This window comes from Leuciscus leuciscus, assembly GCF_965113295.1.
Source record: "Leuciscus leuciscus genome assembly, chromosome: 15".
Lineage (NCBI taxonomy): Eukaryota > Metazoa > Chordata > Actinopteri > Cypriniformes > Leuciscidae > Leuciscus > Leuciscus leuciscus.
The window spans coordinates 30,632,708-30,647,538 of record NC_138739.1 but is presented as its reverse complement, the minus strand read 5'-3'; the positions used below and the strand labels follow the sequence as shown (position 1 = coordinate 30,647,538).

Below are 14,831 nucleotides of genomic sequence, written 5' to 3'. Positions count from 1 at the left end.
CCCAGTTAATTGACAACTTCAGTAGCTTCATATGGGCTTTGAAGAGATTCACGAAAAACAGCCGGTGAGAAATGCGCAAATCTCCAGCCAGGACTTTAAAAAATTCCACTCATCATATTTACACAATAAATAAATTCCAAACCGCCCGCGTTTTTAATTGCAAATCCAGCTCAGAGGGAGCTCTCCTTACGCTTAGGAGGCCCGTAGTCTACCTTCTTCCAGAAACCCTGGCGCAGTCAATTATGGTAATGAATTGTCAATAAATATAAAAATTTAATATGGCCTGCTTACAGTGAGTGGCAGCTAAGGACTTGCCTCCAAGACAAATTTGCTGCTGCTGCAGATATTAAGTGCACCTGAAAGGGGAGGAGAGGGCCACAGGGGTCCCGCGCAGGGTTCGGCCCGGTAGCCTGAGGGACCTCCAGGGGCCCCCCGCTCACTCACGCCTCGCCAACCCCCACCGCCCTCGTCTGGTGCGGGACGCTGAGGTCCGAGGGTCTGGGCACCAGGGATGGAGAAACGTGCAGCTCTTCCCCGTTCGGTTTGATGCTGATTATCATTCAGACCTCGGCCCAGCGCACTGTCCCTGCTGTGTGGAGAGGAGCCTGGGAAGGAAAGAAAGGGAGAGAGGCGTATGAAACGTAGAGCTGGTTACATGCTTACCTCAGCTGGCGCTAAAAATCTCAGACTTGCAAGGTGGTGCCAAGTGCCGTCTGGCTCCAGTTTGATTGAACTTTTAAACTAAAAAATAGAATTTTTGATGAACAAGGAACAAGGCTGAAACTCTTATGTGAGTGTCCAAACAAATATGAGCACAACTTCTCAAAAATAAACTTAGGAATTGATAGCATTTCCATTTATGATCCATTTTCCTAAAGTTCTAAATAAGTAATTCAATAATTGCCTCAAATTGGCTCAACAAATGGCGTGCTCTTGGGGCAAGGCTGTCTGTTTGACCAAACAATGGAAGACGGGAAGAGTGTTCTAAAAACCTGTTGGAAAACAATCTTTCTTTTAATTTCACAGACAGTGATGACGCATTTCCACTGTACGTTCCTAACTTGGCATTTAAATGACAGAAAACAGTGTTTCTAATACAACAGCTGAGGGAATGAAGGAAAATTTGACATCTTTCTCACTTCTGACAACCATAATCAATCTTTCGGAAAAAAAAATATTTATTTGGATAGTCATAGAAACAGTACCGTGACGTGGAATGGAAAAATCCTATTTGTTTTAGTTTCCATTCACCACTATATAAGTTCACCTGACTTTCGCTTCTGAGAACACTGGTAATGTGAAAAGGGTCCATCTTCAAATTATTATTTGCAATTATATTCATTGTAGTGTCTGTACCTGAGATGTTTTAAACCTTCAGAGATCTGCCATGTTGCTTGTGGTCAAACCTCTATTGTTTGTGTGTGTGAACACTGTTGCCCCTTCTCTTTAGGTGGATTACGCGCTAATTGCCTCCCAAGCCGGTGCCACACTCAACAACCTCCTGAGTCACGCGCAGGAGATGGTGAGCAAACTGCGATCCCTCCAGCTGGACCAGAGGGAGTTCGTCTGCCTCAAGTTCCTGGTGCTGTTCAGCTTGGGTGAGTACAGAGAAAGGGATGGAGGGGTGGGGAGAAGCGGTCTATGGCCTCTGTGCATTCTCCAAATCTCACTTGCTTGCTTACTTCCAAGGTTCTTGAGGGACCTTGAGATAACCCACAAGACCGCTTCCTTTTGTATGATGAGACCATCATTATGAATGCCACCATACCCTATTCAGCCATACCATTGATGCCTGACTAGTCAGGTCTGTCTGAAAATCGTGTAGCTCAGAAATCTTATTCGCTCATCAATACATTACGTCGCTCTTTATACAATACGTCACTAGTTTACTTTCATCTAAGTTGCAGATTTAATTTACGCAAAAAAATCAGTTTATTGCTAAAACGTTCTACAAATAAAGCCTTGTTTCAATGTATTCGAAAGAAAACATCTACATTTTAATGGAAAATCTGCCCAAAATAGAAATGGAAGTCAAAGGCACTTAAATTGAATAAATTGTGGTTTAGAGGGCAAAAAAAAAAAAAAAAAAAAAAATCAAAATTTTTGGAATTTACAAAATCCAATTTTCGGGATAGGTTTTTGATTATTAATTTTTAGATGAGTTTTTGTTCTTTCTTTTTTTTCAGTGAATGTATTCGTACATTGTGTTTCCAGCATACTTTGTGCATAATTTTTTTTTTACAATTTTTTATGTGCATTTTGGAAATTTGATTTGAATCATGATGTTTCCATCCATCAATTTTTATGCAATATCCTAAAACTTGCATAAAATATGTAAATAAAAATGTTTGATGTTACTGGTCTTAAAGGGATACTCTACTTTTTTTTTGGAAATAGGCTCATTTTACAACTCTCCCAAAGTTAAACAGTTGAGTTTTAAACGTTTCCGAATTTCGAACTCCGGGTCTGGCGGTACCACTTTTAGCATAGCTTAGCATAGATCATTGAATCGGACAAGACCATTAGCATCTCTCTCAAAAAACTCTTCTGTAGTTACATTGTGTACTAAGACTGACCGAAAATGAAAAGTTGCGATTTTCTAGGCTGATATGACTAGGAACTATACTCTCATTCCTGCGTAATAATCAAGAAACTTTGCTGCCGTACCATGAGTGCAGCAGGCGTAATGATATGACGCAGCGCCTGAAAATAGTTTATTATCACATGGGTTAATGAGCTGATGAGTTGAATCAGGTGTGTTTGATTAGGGAGACAAAGAAAATGTGCAGTGTTGGGGTGCCGGCAGGACAGGTTTGGGAACCACTGCTATAGTCTACCGAGCTGGGGACTATTTTCTGGCGCTGCGTCATTTGGTCATTTTTTTGAGAGAGATGCTAATGGTCTTGTCCGATTCAATGATCTATGCTAAGCTATGCTAAAAGTGGTACCGCCAGACCCGGAGTTCGGCTGAATGGATTCGAAAACGGTAAAACTCAACTGTTTAACTCTGGGGGAGTTGTAAAATTAGCCTATTTCCCAAAAAAGTGGAGTATCCCTTTAACCTGCCATATTTGAATCATGACAGAATTTTCATTTTTGGGTGAATTAATTCTTATTATTAATGATTAAATAAAATAAATGTAAAGAAATATCTGATTTAAATAAAAATCAGATGATATATTAAAATAGATAGAACCATTAGCTTACTGCACATACTGTAACTGCTACACGAATTCTAGTTAAACTTATAATTTGGAAACTTACAAAACCAAGGCCGCTTTATTGGAGTTAAGAAAATCAGGAGGTCATTTGCTCCAAACTTGTGCATGCTGAGTGCATCCAGTTTTGCTTTTAAAACTGTCAGTAACCTTCAAAGCTTCGCTTCTGTTAGCCTGCTAGCTTTACATTGAAGCGATCAGCGGTTCCACGGCTTACAGGTCAAGGCAACTCTTGCCGCCAATTCACAAAAGACACAGGTCCACACCATGAAAGACCAACATGAAAAAACCAACCAAAGACCAACGTGTCTGTTTGGCCCCAAAAGAACATGGAATATTAATACATCCGCTTCGACATCATCATATCAGTCGCGATTGTACCATCCTGTGGTTCCAGAAAAGAGAATACGATGAGCAGAGGGCGTGTGTACTTTGAACTCTAGCTGCTCCGTTTGCTGAATCCCTGAACTACCATGAAACCATGAAGCCAGGCGTAAGCATCCACGCCAGCTCCCCCACCACACCTAGAGAAGATTCCTCGCATCTCACCCAGACCAAAGAGCAGCACTGAGAACACATGAAACTCCAGACCTCTCAGCCTTGCTGTGTTGATCAGGTTAGCGTAGCTGAGGTTCTGTGGTTGTGGTTTGGGGGGAATCTGGAGTGTTGGTGTAAATAATTTGGCGGAAACATCATCCATAATAAAACTCTCACCTGAGGGGAGTGTATCGCCCCAGGCACTGCCCCGTGCTAGCAGCTAGCCCCACCCATGCTGTGTGCCAGGCCCTGAGAGACTAAAAGACTAAGAGACTAAGCCTAGAGATCAAAGATGGCTCCGATTAATAGTATCCTGTGGGTGAGGGGTGGTGCGGCGGGGGGGCTCTATGTACAGACAAGTGCATGGATGAGAAAAACACTTTGCCAGTTGCTATTGAGAAGCCAGTCAGAGGTTAATTAAATGAAGCATGAAAATCCCATGGTGCCTTATGAAAACTACTGGAATTATGGGAACTTATCTTCTCTCCGTCTCAGCCCACTGCTCACTCTTCAACCCTTTACAAGCGAAGAACATGTTTCTACTGAGGAAAATGTGGATTTTTGCACCATATCTAGTAAACGTATGTCATCAAGGTGTCTAAACACATTCCTCCAATGTTTCTACAACGTTCCTTGTTAAACATACACTGTAAAAAGTTAAATGATCAATAAGTTGACAACATATGTTTTTACATTGCTTTAAATCCTCAAAATAAATGTTCAACTTTAGCAAGATTCAACTAAATTTTTAAGTCAGTTTAATGTAATTTAAGTTCAAATGACTTAAACATCCAAGTTGATTGTACTTAAAAATGTAAGGCAGCAACATTTATTACAGTGTATAGTCCGCACATTCTGTTGGCACCAACTTGAGCCCATTGTGAAATCTGTGTGGGGAGATATTTTGCCCTCATGCGAAATTTCCAATTGCATGGAAATAAATGCATGTAAAAAATCATACATTTAAAATGAGAAATGTTATATTTAAATTGATTCAAAATATATTTGTGTAAACTTTTGTGTTCAGGCCAGTGTGGCAGCTCTTGCCGTGATACTACAATTTCATCCTTTATGAAGCCAGTTTAAAAAAAATTAAATAAAGCTTAAAACAGAATCAGTTATCAGGTAAATGTGCTGTTAAGCCCAAGGCCACACACACAAGGTCAGCAATTGGAGTCCTTCTGGCCTCCGTGACATCAAAACATCAAATCCACTGGATCAGCCCTCTTACACTCGTTAAACGTAGTGTCTCTGTATTGCATTTACAAATGAAGCCTGTTAACGGAAATCAAAATCGCATTTACTCACGCCGTTCCACTCCCCACTGCTCTAAGTTAGTGTCTGTTCACACTCAGCATGGCCAAACCATCGCAATTTGTCACTGTCGGGACAGCCCAGGGGGCTCTTTGTAAAGCTAAGTGTCAATAAAGAGGAGGTGAGACATGAGTTGACCCGGGAGCAGTCACTTGTCTCCTCGATTTCGCCGGCTCGTCGAGAGGACCGATTGCAGTCAGCCGATCACTTCTCACGCTTTTCCGGCAGACGAAGCGTCTCTATCTTTCCCGCTGTCAGTCTCCATGTGTTGAATAGGTGCTTGGGCTCTAGCAGGAGCTGAAGGCTTTATCAATGGTTAAATAATTACGACCAAGACATTGATTTCCTCAATAGCAGGAAAGGCGCTGAAGGGTGAAAGATGTTCTTGTGGAGTTTAAGGGGGGTAGAGACGATCGTAGAGGCCACTTCTGAGTCGAATGCCAACATTTCAGTTGGAGACACATCTACGATTGTCTCGCCCACAATAAACCCCAAAGAAACATCTTACTAACATTTTACTAGCTATCTTTAAATGCCATATTAAAATGGTGGTAGTTACTGAAAAATGATGAGACATAACGTCAACTCAAGCACTCAACCAGCATTGTAGGAACAATTTTAGGTCAAATGGTGGAACTCATGAATAGACGGTTCCCCGAAAAATATATATTTTTTATCATATTCATCCTCATGTCTTTCTTTCTCCTGCAAAACACCAAAGTAGTAGTTTTTTGTTTGTTTGTTTTTGTCCATACAGTCAAGTGGGGTTCAATGTTGTCGATTTGGACCCCATTGAGTTTCATGGTAAGGATAATAACTGTTGAGATATTCTTGAAAAGTCACCCAGGTTTGGAATGACATGAGGATGATTTTTGGGTGAACTATCCCTTAAAGACGTTGGGCATTGAACAGTGTTAATCTTTACACAGTTATTTTGCAGATTTCACTAGTGGCTCAACGGATCACAAAACTCACAATTTGAGTCATATTAGGGTTTTTGAGTCACAGATCAGATAATTTTTCAGATCAGCAAGAAAAATTATATAAAGATAAATACGAGATAGAAAAATCACAAATAAAGGAAGGTTTAATAAGGATTTCTTGTGTAACTGACTGTGTTTACGAGAATACATGCCTAGACGTGTGATCATTTTGTGTGTTTGTGTCCTTTCAAGTGCAAGGAGATGCGAAAGAGGAATCAATTCGTTGTTCGCGCGCTGTCTGAAACGCCCCGAGATTTCACAACGAGTTCTTTGTGCATTGCAACACTATTGACAACTGACTTTTTTTTTATCATGAAATTTCGCGAATGTAATTGCGCCTTAAAATGACATCTGATTTTAGAAATGATTTAGAAATTAATTTTCTAAAACGTTAAATATTAAACTGATTTAACCAAAATATGCAAACTTTTCGTATTTACTGTACATCAACAGTATTTTTAAATTTAAATGATTGACATGATTGACATTTTTTCATCTCCTCTTCGCTCTCGTCAAAATGTGTTATCTACCCTGTTATCCACCCATGGCAACAACACTTGACTACGAGATGGGATGCATCTCAAGTCCCTGAGGCTTGGCTCTGGGGGTCTCGTCCAAACACCTCTGAACAACACACCATACAGTCACGGCACGCAGCTCTTTCCCCTTTACTCTTGCTTTAAAGCAGCAAAAAAGGCTGTTCCCACATAGGTAAGCTCTAATTAAGCCAGCCCGTCTTGTTTCCTTGATCTGAATCGATATGTCTACCCTTGTGCAAAGAGAGGGGAGATCAGTAATGCATGCACAAAGACTCATAACAGGTGCAAATATTAATTTCCTGAAACAGACCAAATAATTTGGAAGTCGGTTGGGATTGATTAACATTCGAGGGCTGGTACGGTTCAATATTTACGCCTTGGAGACCCCTGGCCGGGGCCAAATAATGGTGCATAAAACTGCAGCTATGTCTTAATTAAATGCAAGATAATAGGGGCAGGTTTTTCTTGTGAGCCAAGCAGTTTGGCACTGACGGGCTGTAAGTCATGTGGAAGATGTGAGGCCCGGGTCTAATCAATACACATATAAAGCAAGTGCATGTGTGCGCGGACACCCTTTGAAAACACATTGACGTGGCCATGCACATGTAAAATGTGTATGAAGACATTTATTTTCAGTGATTTATGACAATGTGCGGCAGCCCTTCCCCGATCTGACCGCTCACTTAACGTGTTCGCTTATTGTTGTCACCAAACACGCTCATTTAGATTTCGCTCAAAGGTGAAAAACCTTCCTGATATTTTACAAATCTTGAGCAGAGGAGGAAGTATTCCATGCAATGACCCTAATATTTAAGGGTTATTTCTTATGCCCACTGTCCTTTCATTCCACGCGACAGAAATCAAAAGCCTCACTTCTGCCGCTTCGGCAAGAGGCAGTCAATGAAACGGCACCCTCATTAGGAGCCTTAAGAGGCTTTCAGACTTTATCAGGCTTTAAAAGCCGCTGATATCTGTCGACACGGTGCAACACAGTGCTTTTAAAGGATGGCACTTTACCTTTAGCCCCAATGGCTTTTGTCACGCATTCAGTCAGTTTGCCGAATTCCGGCCATTCCGCTCTGATTTCGACACTTTGCTTGTGTGTCACGGCTGCAATTAGCTTTTATCTCTTTGTTTTTTTGTTCTTTATCTGTTACTACACATTACTTTATGATTATCTTTAAATTGCAAACAACTTTATGTGTGATTGCCGATCGTTAGCTATTAGCGTCGTTATCTGAATGTCTACAAACGCTTCAGATAAGTAACGTCGCCAAGTGTTACATAGGGATTGGAATCTACATCTATGGATTTACTCTTGATAAAGTCAAGATGAACTCTTTTTTGGGTGTATTACTCCTGACAGATAGAAGTTTCCCATTGTGATTGTATCGTTATATTTTAAGCTCAAATCTATAATCAGATTTAAGCCCAGACTTTTTAATTTCAGTTTCTGTTGAATGGATTTAAGTATGGTAAAATGTGGTGAATGGTATTAAGAGAGTACTACACTGTACAACAGCATTTTAAAGTCATGTAAAAATAAAAATAAAAAGAGGAAATTGAGAAAATAGGCCTTTACGAGAATAAAGTAATTCATTAATAACATTCAAAAGTAATATTTTGAGTATAAATTCGAAATTCTGAGAAGTAATCCATGTTTTATTTATAAAAAAAACATTATAATCATTATTTTAGCGTGGCAGTAAAATGTCACCATTACACTGGTATAGGTCAGTTATTTAGAATCCTTTATTTATTAATATTTAGATTTTTTTTTTTTAAGTCTCAGTAATTTTGTGCTTTTGTTGCTGTATTAGTTTTGATTGAATATTTTGACGGCTTTTTATAGTACTTCATCTTCAACTTCTTTTAATTTGCCTTTAATTTTAGTTTATGTTTTTCATGTAACATTTATAATAGCAACACTGGTATATGTAACTGAAAGCATAATCATATTACCCAAAATATTAACTGGAAAGGTAGGACTGAATTATGTGTTTTCCGATTCCAAGTCACACATGCTCCAGTTTACCAGCAAAACTTCACCGAATCAGAATACAATTGCATCTGGCACTAAAAAACCTGTCTCAGGTGAAAGCGTATCCGTGAATTGTTTGTAAAAGTTTTCCCCACTTTCAGAAAGAGCAGGCCAGCTGGATTTTCCTTCGACAAAAGGCCTGGATGAAGTGATTGAGAATACACTGAGCTATAGGTACTTGTTTTCCTTCTCCGTCTCACAACTCTTGCCTCTGTCCCGTCGGATTCCTCTCTTCCTCTGCCTCTGCCAGAGCCTTATTACAAGCTGTCAGTTTATTATAAAACATTAGGAAAGCAGAGGGACACTTGCTGTAACTGTCTTATCGATCTGGGGGATAGATTCTGTGATTTAACACCCAAGCCTCCCATATTTCCACATTTTCAGCCTCCTATTAAACCCTGTGCTTTCCTTTAGCTATTGATGTATCAACATTAACTGTTACAAGCAACAACAGAAAATCAATGAGCAACTTTTATTACTGGCTGCATAACACGCTAGCTGGCTCACGCTCCAGTACTTAGCAGGCAGGCCAGACCCGAAACATGCCCCACTCATGTCAGGTGTTTCCTAAGTGATATCTGCACTGGAAATATCAATCATATGAACTCCGGTTGTTCCTGCAGATATTTGCCCCAGAACAGAGCGCTTGGGTGCTATTTTTATGATACCTGGCCTGCGTTGCTACAAGATTCACCGCTAACAACAACTATCAATATCCGTAATGTGCCGGAATTTTGCATTCGATTTCATAGCTCGCACTTTTAGCGATCACTCGCAGCTCTAACTAGCAATACACAAATTCATTTCAAAGTATAATGAGCTGGCGTGCTATAAAATAATAATAGCTCGCCGTTTCTGTCTATCACATGAATCGAAAGGGATGCATTTGAAAAGGAACGCCGTGGCAAAAACAGATCACCCTTAAAGATTTATGAGACCTGCGGTCCTGCTGGGACAAACATATACAGGCTTTGTTTTTCCGATCAATGGGCTGAAGTTCATTATTCACCCTCACCGGTGCCGTGCTTTGCGTTTTTGTGCATTGAAAAGGGGCCCTGTTGTTGTTGCCTGTGCATATCTGAGTTTTTTTTTCTTTCTTACGTGACCTTTATTTCTTGAGGTCTCTCTAGCTTACTAGCTCGTCTACGGCTGCTAATATTGCACCGCGGGTGCATCGCTTCCTTATTCCATGCCAATTAAAGCCTGCGATTTCTCAGGGTACGCCACGAGATCCTCTCAGGTCTGCCCGCGAGCCCGGGACCTTCTCTGCTGAGCCAGTCTGGCCGAGGAGGCGCGAGCCGGCGCTGCTGGGGTAGGATGTGTCTATTGATCAGGGAGCTGCCAGGTCTTATTTAAACATTGCACACAAACACAGATAAGGGCGTTACACAATCTCCACCATACACTCCCCCTCTCCCCGGCCTGTCATCTCTCAATCGATTTCATAGAAAGAGTTCTGTGCCGCGGACATCTATAAAAGTGACCCGGTCACAGCAGAAGGTAAACACAGGCCCTTCTCTCAGCCCCCATGAGCCCTCGGGGCAAACATACACTACACAGCTGAGCAGACATGCCCCTTGAAAATAGTACTGTCTGAATAGTTTGTCAGCTGTTTGTGTGATTTGTTATATATATATATACACACACACACACAGGGCTTGACATAGGGATGTAACGGTATGAACATTTCATATCACGATTATAGTGACCCAAATTATCACGATTATCAATATTATCACGGTTTTGTTCAAATGAGATGAAAATGTTCAAAAAGAACTGATACGCACACTGAAACCATTTCAACAAGTTTTATATTTGGAAATCAACAAACAACAAATAAAAATGTATAACTTGTTGAAAAGGTTTCAGTGTGCGTATCAATTCTTTTTGAACATTTTCATCTCTTTTTTTTGAGCATACACGTTAAATGATATGACCGTTGTCAATAGCAACGCATTATAACAGCGCACATCTCTTGTATCACTGCGGACGCGCTCTCTCGTTTCATTAAAATGCTATTATGAATGAGTTTAGTGGATAATTCAGCAGCAAATGTTATTATAGTGAGAAAAAAAACCATTTCGTTTTGAACAAATAAAAGATAAAATGTTCCACATTGCTCTTTGTATTGTTATAAAATACATTGATGAAAAACAAATAAATGTATTTACATGCTATTAAATGAAAATACATTTATTTTAAATGTATAGCGCAGCTTTTTCATGAGGCAACAACACTTGATAGATAGGACAGAATAAAAACCATTAATAATCGTAATCTTTCATTGGGCAAAAGTATTATAGGCCTAATATGAAAGGCTTCAATATAGATCGCCAGAGCGGCTTATGCACATCCCGTGCGCAGAATGATGCGCTTGAAGCAACATGGAGTCATTGAAAAGTGCAGAAAACAAGGGGAAGAGATATTGATGCTTAGTGTATATCTAGTGTCATATCTATGCAACAGTTTATTCAGCCTTTTCTTTTAACAGTTGTAAATTTCAGTTACTATGCGCGTGAGGAACAATTCATAGTGCTCTCTACTCCAGTGTGATCTACTGATTTAGAAACAGAAATAAACTCAAGATAAAGTACTTTTATGAAAAACCATAGACCTTTTTCTACAAATAAAGTATAATAATGGGAACATTGATCTTTGGAGTGAGTTTCCTCGTGTTACTGTCGTAACAGAACGCGACGCGCTGTTTGAATGCTGAATGGACGGAGAATGACTGAGGACAGTGAGGAGAGAGATATATCTCCATCAACTTTAATGCCTTAAATATTCATTTGTACCTCACATTAAGCTATCGAATGGCTTCAGAAGTCTTGGAATATAGTGCACGAAAACTTTATGGTGCTTTACAATATGTTTTATATATTTAGTGGGGCTCATACAATAACAGAGAATATCGGACGTCACTGAGAAGCTGCAGCCGCGGCGGGGAAGTGAATCTCCCGAGCACTGTCACTGCTTTCCGCCATGTCTTCTCGTACACACAAATAACAACGTGCTATGCTGCGGCTGCGTCAGACTGATGCTGCCTGGACAGGATTTACCTAGAGTTTTCAAAAACACGGTTTTCATGATAATTAAATTTTAACCGATAATACTAACCGTCAGGATACTTTACCCGGGTTTATCGTGAAACCGCTAATCGTTCCATCCATAGCTTGACATGAACTTTTTACCAATGTTACTGGCCACTCAGCATTTTCACTGGCCACAATTTTGACATCGATACCATAGGGAAAAACGGCCATATAGATATTTTAAATATTATCTCATAATTTGGCAGCATGTACATTAGGCTGCTGTCACTTTAAGACCTGGTGCACGGGTCCATACTGTTAGACATGCGTTTTCTATCTCAACTGTTTGCGTTCACTTAAAACATAACTGACTGTTTTTACGTGAATACTAACCAAGACCGGCATTTTGACATTATTTTGTGTGTATTTCTCTGTTTAAGAGCAATAAGCAGCGACAAAGAACTAAATTTAGTACTGAGAGTCGGCTTTATGTGTGCGCACTTTGGATTTGAGCACAAAAGTAAAATATAAAAAAATAATTACTTTCCACGCCAAAATTCAAGCCCTGTAACAGCAACAATATTCATCAGGAGCAGAAGGAATGAGTGAGTGAATGGAGGCAGGTTCGTGTGTTAACTTGCTGTCAGAGAGAGCTGTCATGAGAGAGCAAGAAAGCGCAGCTGGTATTGTGTTTCTATTTTTTGGAAAATATGTATTGGAAGCGTTTTAGATATTTCAGTATCGATATGTATGTATCGATATATATAGTGTCAACTGCATGAAATTACAAAAAGGCAAAAAAGCAAAACGTATATGCATTGCATAATATAAAAAAGTACAAAAAATCTAATAATTAAAAAATAAAAAATAATTTTTTTTTTGCTGTATCTTGTTTTTGCTGTTGAAATTTTGCCTGGAACAATGGTCAATTGTACTGTTTAGTGTGTTATTATTATTTTTTTATTTTTTTTGTTGCAGAATGCCACAATTGGCCAATCAGAGCTGCATAATTAGAATTGTAACGTATTATAATACATAAAAACTGTGATCACAACAATTCTTCAAATAAGTAAACCAAGTCTTACATATACATTTATATTAACATTAAAAGTGATCCAGATTTCAAATTTATCTCGCAGACACAACTTTAAAAGTTGTGAGTCAACAGATAAAATATATACTGAAATCAAACATCTGTCAAAAGCAGTATCACAAAGACATTCATGTGTCCAGTGATGATTCGTGGCGCACGAGAGAGCAGCTAAGCCCTAAAACCGTCCCCTGTAACCGGAGAGCGCTATTAAACGTGACGTCACAAATGAGCCGACAGGTGCTGCAACCATGTCTCTTGTTCTCCTTTTCATCCACCTCTCCTTCCTCCCCTCATCATTGTATTTAAAGCAACAAAGCTGTGGAATGCCTGCACCGCCTTCTGATTGGAAAAAAAAATGCCCCATCATCAGTCTTCCTGTAACATAAAACCTGCGCGGATGGCATGAGGCTGGACGGGTGTCACACTTCAGGGACAAATATAGAAATGAGAATTTATCTAAACATTGTCTCACTTGGGGGAGAATGGCAGGAGAGACGTGAGGTCACTAAGAGACACAGGCGATGGCCGTGTGTTGTCTGTCAACAGTGGGAATGCTGGGAAGTATGGGCGAGTGGGGTGTTGTCTATTCCTGGTGTTTTCCATGCTTGGAGACTGTCTTGTTCTCGAACTATTATGTTTCTGGAGGGTTCCATTTTAATGACTGTATAGACAATGTGACAGAGGACAGGAAATGATGGAAAGGAGGAGAAGCTTAACATGTTAGAGCATGTAGGGGGTGATAGCATTACCTTTAAATGTTAGCACCATTCATGTAGATGTGCTATTATTCAGATTCAGCTTGCTCAGCGAGATTGTCTTTAAATTCTTCCTCTGCCATGACAGTAACTGACCTGAAAGAGAAAAGAAACGTTAGAAGTTTATGCTAATACTCGCTATAGCACCCCTTAAGGCATTGCTGAGAATGCAACACATACTCACATTTTGAAATGTGACAACACCGTGGTTAGCTAATGCGTATATGCGTAATGCAAATATATTCAAAACATATATGTGGCATATATATCTACATATATTTGTCCAGAGAATATATTAAGTGATTTATATATATTATATACAGTATAATATGACTGAGTGCTTGATCATAGGTATTTAATCTCTGAGCACATCACATCTCATGATGATATTTTATTAGTTTTATCCAGCTTGCCAGTAGTTAAGTTAAAGCTCCACAAATTAGCTTAGCTTTGACAGGAAGCTTACAAACATGTCATGTAACGTTACCCTCAAGGTAAAGACTGCAGCTTCTAAGCGGAATTAATTCATCCAGAATTTACACTTAAAATATAGAAGCAGATTTATATGAGAGTGAGAGTGAGTGTGTGTGTGTGTGTGTGTGTGTGTGTGTGTGTGTGTGTGTGTGTGTGTGTGTGAGAGAGAGAGAGAGAGAGAGAGAGAGAGAGAGAGAAAGACAAAAACGGAGAAAAGTTTGGGTCAACACATACAGTATTGCATGACTAACACTGTAATGATCAAACATGAATATAAAAAAATTAAAACTTATAAATAAAAGGAGGAAAGAAATCATGCTATGGGTTAACTGTCCTTCACTCAGGAAATATACATCCCCAGGCACTGTGTTGAATTATTAATTCAAATTTGTAAAAAAAAAAAAAAAAAGGAAAAGGGGTGGGGTAGAGGAGGGAAACGAGAGATATTGATGGAGTCTTGGCTTTAATGACCTCATTAGGTGTGTGGTTTCCACTATGGGCAGGATCTGGTCTGCAGGTAGAGTTTTGGGGGGGATACTTGACCCCTGAACGATTTTCTGTCACTTTATTATAAACAAGAAGAGCTTGACGCACCTCCCCAGTTCTGCGCATGTAATCACGAACTGGCACGAAAATGTGTTGAATACAAATATAGAGATGCTCAGAGGCCATCGTGCTAAGACAAAGACGGACACACGAAGGAGTCGACAGAGTCTCAGAAGCCTGTTTGGCTGTTCAGAAATGATCCGCCTCTCAAAATGATAGATAGACAGACAGACAGACAGATAGATAGAGAGAGATAGAGACAGACAGACAGATAGATAGATAGATAGATAGATAGATAG

At 39.7% G+C, this 14,831-nt stretch overlaps 1 protein-coding gene across 4 annotated transcripts in view; it reads left to right on the top strand.

Moving 5' to 3' along the window:
* Positions 1-14,831, top strand: part of nr5a2 (nuclear receptor subfamily 5, group A, member 2) — a 55,642-nt gene that overhangs the window by 34,023 nt on the left and 6,788 nt on the right. For all 4 annotated transcript variants that reach the window (XM_082139848.1, XM_082139850.1, XM_082139847.1 and 1 more), the window contains one exon: positions 1,451-1,598. In XM_082139848.1, the coding sequence (XP_081995974.1) occupies positions 1,451-1,598 (148 nt within the window). The remainder of the gene's footprint in view (positions 1-1,450; positions 1,599-14,831) is intronic.